At 52.2% G+C, this 4,139-nt stretch overlaps 1 protein-coding gene across 2 annotated transcripts in view; it reads left to right on the forward strand.

Moving 5' to 3' along the window:
- Window positions 1–1,298, forward strand: part of MAEA (macrophage erythroblast attacher) — a 53,229-nt gene extending 51,931 nt beyond the window's left edge. For both annotated transcript variants that reach the window (XM_032253910.1, XM_032253909.1), the window contains one exon: window positions 323–1,298. In XM_032253910.1, coding sequence (XP_032109801.1) covers window positions 323–418 — 96 coding nt within the window. In that variant the 3' untranslated portion in view covers window positions 419–1,298. The remainder of the gene's footprint in view (window positions 1–322) is intronic.
- Window positions 1,299–4,139: the final 2,841 nt, after the last annotated feature.

The raw sequence follows: 4,139 nt of genomic DNA on the forward strand, positions 1-4,139 counted from the left end.
GGCAGGGCAGGGGGCCGGGCTGGCACGCGTCTCCATCAGGACAGGGCTGGGGGGCAGGGCCGGGGGGCCGGGCTGGCACGCGTCTCCATCGGGACAGGGCTGTCCTCTCACCCTACCCTGCTTTAGCTCCATTTGAAACGGATCAAGGGGCAGGAAGGACACGCGAGATGGCCCCAGGATTTCTTTGGTGGGGTGCCTTCAGGAAGGAACTTTGCCTGAGAGGATGGGTGATTGCCTGGTGGTTTGTTACGGGGATTTCTCATGGAAATCTGCATTTACGTTGCATTTGCTTCTTTTAATACATTCCGGTTTTGTTTTTCAGTCTCTGCTTTCTATCCGTCAAGATGATAAAGTCGTTTGCCCGAGAACCAAAGAAGTCTTTCACTTCTCACAAGCCGAGAAGGTGTACATCATGTAGGCCCCGCGTCGCCAAGCGCATGCCTCGGGACGGCTGCAGCGGGCGGGGAGGCCGCGCCTTCCTCCTGCCCCGCATCCAGTCGGCCACGGCGCTTCTGTTTCTTGCGACCAAAGATCAGTGAGCAGCGATAAATACTCTTTAGGAAGAGAGGAAATAAGATTTAATAAATTTGTACTTGAAAACAACATTTTGATTGGTAGGATTTTGTAACATGTCAACCATTTGATGCTTCTGAAAAGTACTTTCAACTTTCGAAGGAAACTTTTCTTTAAAGACTGACCTAAACCCCGAGGGAAACTTTAGAACGTTTCAAAAATAGGGGTCCATGGTTTCCCCGTGTTTTTGGTTTCTCCCCTTTTGCGAACGGTGAGACTTGGAGAACGGGCTGGTCCCTCGCCACCTCCCAGCGCCCCTGGCCCGGCCTGGGAAAGGTGGTGGTGACGCTGGACCGAGCTGCAGTGACCCGCAATGCCGCGCCATGAGGGACACATGGCTTCCTTGGAGAGCTGCTGCCGTGGGGGGCTGGCTCTGAGGACGCCTGCCTGCCTTCGGGCGTGTCCGCGGGACTGTCTGCGTCTGTGCGTAGGGTCCATATCACATCCCCGTGTTCCGCCTTACTTCCTGCTTCGAGAATGTATAACGTGGAAATCCACGGGACCAAGTTTCTGCAGAGGCCTTGCCGGATGGTTCCATAACTGTAGAGTCAAATTAATCGTTCAGTTGAGAGTACTGGTGACGTTTCAAAGCAAATGAACCACCGTAGTTTACACAGAACCATATCGTAGAAGTTTGTAGTTAGCGCTTATTTTTGCATGTTGATGTTGACTAGCTAATAAACTGTAAATGTAAACCATGGAATAAAGTGGTTTTCTATTTCTCATTTCTGTGTGAGCCAAGGCTGCCGTTCGTTTCTAACACCCTGGGGTTGCGTCCTGCTCCTCCCTGGCCCCGGGCAGGACGGCGGGCATGCATAGCTTCTGCCGCACGAGCCACAGGGCGTGGAGAACACACCCGGAGGCCACTCTTGCCCGGACCGTGGTGGGAGCACAGCCCACCTCGGAGCGCTGCCCTGTGGCGTGATGGCCCCAGTGTCTCCAGGCCCCAGCTGGCAGCTCGGTGACTCGGATGCTGCTTCCTGGGACCTGCAGGCTGTTGTCTGTTGTGGGCGGGGGCTCAGGCCACAGCCACCAGCAAGCCCGGGCCTTGGGCTTGGGCTGAGGAGGCCTGCGGACTATGGCCACTGGCCCTTCCCCCACTGCCCACACCTGTTCTCTCCAGCGCCCCGTCCCAGCTCCTGTGGCCAGCCTGGTGCCCCTTAGCCCATCTCTTCCCCCGTGGCGGCTGTCCTGGCCCCTCCACCGCCGTGCTGCTGGAACCCAGTGCACTCACACATGCTCCTTTTCTGAGTGCCTGTCCTGGTCAGACCTTGGCCGGAGCAGACCCTGTGGAGCCACTGCCGCACACTCTGCTCCGGTGACGCAGCAGTCCCGGGCTCCATGTCCTCGAGTAGAACATACTGGAGTGCACACATTCTAAGTTCACGTAACAAATTTCTGTGGGACCACCACACAGACCGTTCCGGCCCCTGGCCTTTCCCGGTTGATACCCTGGTCGTTTGTCATCGGAGTGGCTTACCCAGTCCCTGAGCTCCATGAACACAGAGTCACGTGGTGTGGGCCACGGCTCGGCGTCACTCAGTGGCTCAGCCCTGGCATGGCAAAGTCTCACCTACTCACAGGCCTGTGCTCCATGAGAAGCAGCAGCACAGCTGCCCGGCTCCTCCCAGGCTGGCGGGCGTCAGGTGGTGTCCAGGCAAAGCTGCCGTGAACACTCTTGGGATGTGACCCTTGCTGGACACATCATCCTTTTGTGGGAAGATCCCGAGGAGTGGGATTGCTGGGTCATGGGTCCACTCAGCAAACACCGAACATTTGCCAAAGGGGTTCCACCCGCTTCCATCTGCTCCGCACCCGCGCCAGTGAGAGGCACTGTGAGCCTTGAATGTGAGCTGTTTCATTGGTTGGGTTCTCTCACTGTTCTCCTTCTCAATTGAGGTAAAAATTACGTACATTAAAGTGCACATATACGTAAAAGCTACTCAATGAGTGTTAAATGTGTGCCTACATGTGACCACCACTGAAGCCCAGGTCTGGAACGTCCCTGTGGCCCCAGAAAGTGAGCCCTTGTACCTTCTGAGTTATCCACAAGCCCTACTCACAATCACTGCCCCGATTTTTCACCAGGGGCTAGCTGTGCCTCCACACACGTCAGATGGTGGAGTGTGGACACCAGTGCACCTCGCTTGTTCCACTCCACAAATGGCTCGTGAGGCTCCTGCCTGTTGCAGGCGTCAGCAGCTCTTCCTCGGGTGTCGCTGAGCGGAGCGATAGTGACCCACGCGTGCACAGACCACAGCGCATCCATTCCCTTGGTGGACGCTTGGGTTGTTCCCTGATTGGGCCCACGATGAGTAAACCTCTTACAGTTATGTGCCAGTCTTCTTGCAGACAGTTTCATTTCTTTGGGAAGTAATTCCCTGGAAATAGAATGCGTTGAGTCATGGGGTGTTTATACATTTAACTGGACCACAGCTGCCAAAGACTTTTCCAGAGTTGGTGATGCTGGTTTACACCTCAGAGGCAGTGTCAGGGTTCCGTGGCCCCAGGTTGCTGCCAACACTTGGTGTGGTCCTGTTAGCCATTCAGGTGGGTGTGCACTGCTGCCTCAGTGGGGTTTCCTGCACTTTTCTCTGATGCCTGATGTTGACCTCCTGATGTGCTGATTGTTATATGTTTGCCTTTTGTTCATTTTAAATGGTGTTATCTTACTGATTTGTAGTACTTCACCTACAAATCCTTTGTGGGATATGTGTATTTATACTTTATCGACTGCCATTTGATCAGCAGATGTTTTAATTTAGTGCAGTTCAATTCTTTCTTTTGTGACTAATGCATTTCTATGTTCGAAAAAACAATCTCCCTATCCCAGGGTTACAATAATATTCTCTTACATCTTCTAAAAGATTGAGTTTCAGCTTTCACATTTAAGTCTGTAACACATCTCTGACGTGAGTGTGCTGCGTGAGAAAGAGCTCCCATCCCATGTTTATTCTACTGTTCTAACACCATTTGTTGAAAAGACCTTTCTCACCCTGTTGAATAATGTTGGCTCTATTAAAAAAAAATTCCTGGCTGTGTAAGTTGGGGTTTACTTCTGAACACTATCTTCTGTTAAATCGGCCTTTAGGTCTATTTTCATACGGTATCCTGATCATTGTAGGTTTTTTTTTTTGTTTTGTTTTGTTTTTTTTTTTTTTCCTGTTAATGGCTTTAACAGCAGATCATTGCAGTTTTAAGGCAAATCTTGAACCAGGGAGTCTGAGGCCCCCAGTTTGGCTTTTTCAAAATAGTCTGGGTGGTTCTAGGTCCTTTGCATTTCCACGTACATTTTAGAGTCAACTAATCAATGCCCACTGCACACTATAAGAAGTGTGCTGGGCTTTTCACTGGAGCTGCAGTGAACCCGTTGTCCCTACTTGGGGACAGTACTAGTTGGCTTGGCTGTGGTAACAGACCAAGACTAGGTGATTTAAACAATGGACATTGATTTTTTCATGGTTCTGGAGGAGATGCTGGCAGGTTGGCCCCCAGCAAGGCCCCCTCTCACTCAGAAGCCCCCTCTCACTCAGAAGCCCCCCCTCACTCAGAAGACCCCTCTCAGA

This window comes from Sapajus apella, unplaced genomic scaffold, assembly GCF_009761245.1.
Source record: "Sapajus apella isolate SASKATOON/1434 unplaced genomic scaffold, GSC_monkey_1.0 scaffold85, whole genome shotgun sequence".
NCBI classification, from domain to species: Eukaryota; Metazoa; Chordata; class Mammalia; order Primates; family Cebidae; genus Sapajus; species Sapajus apella.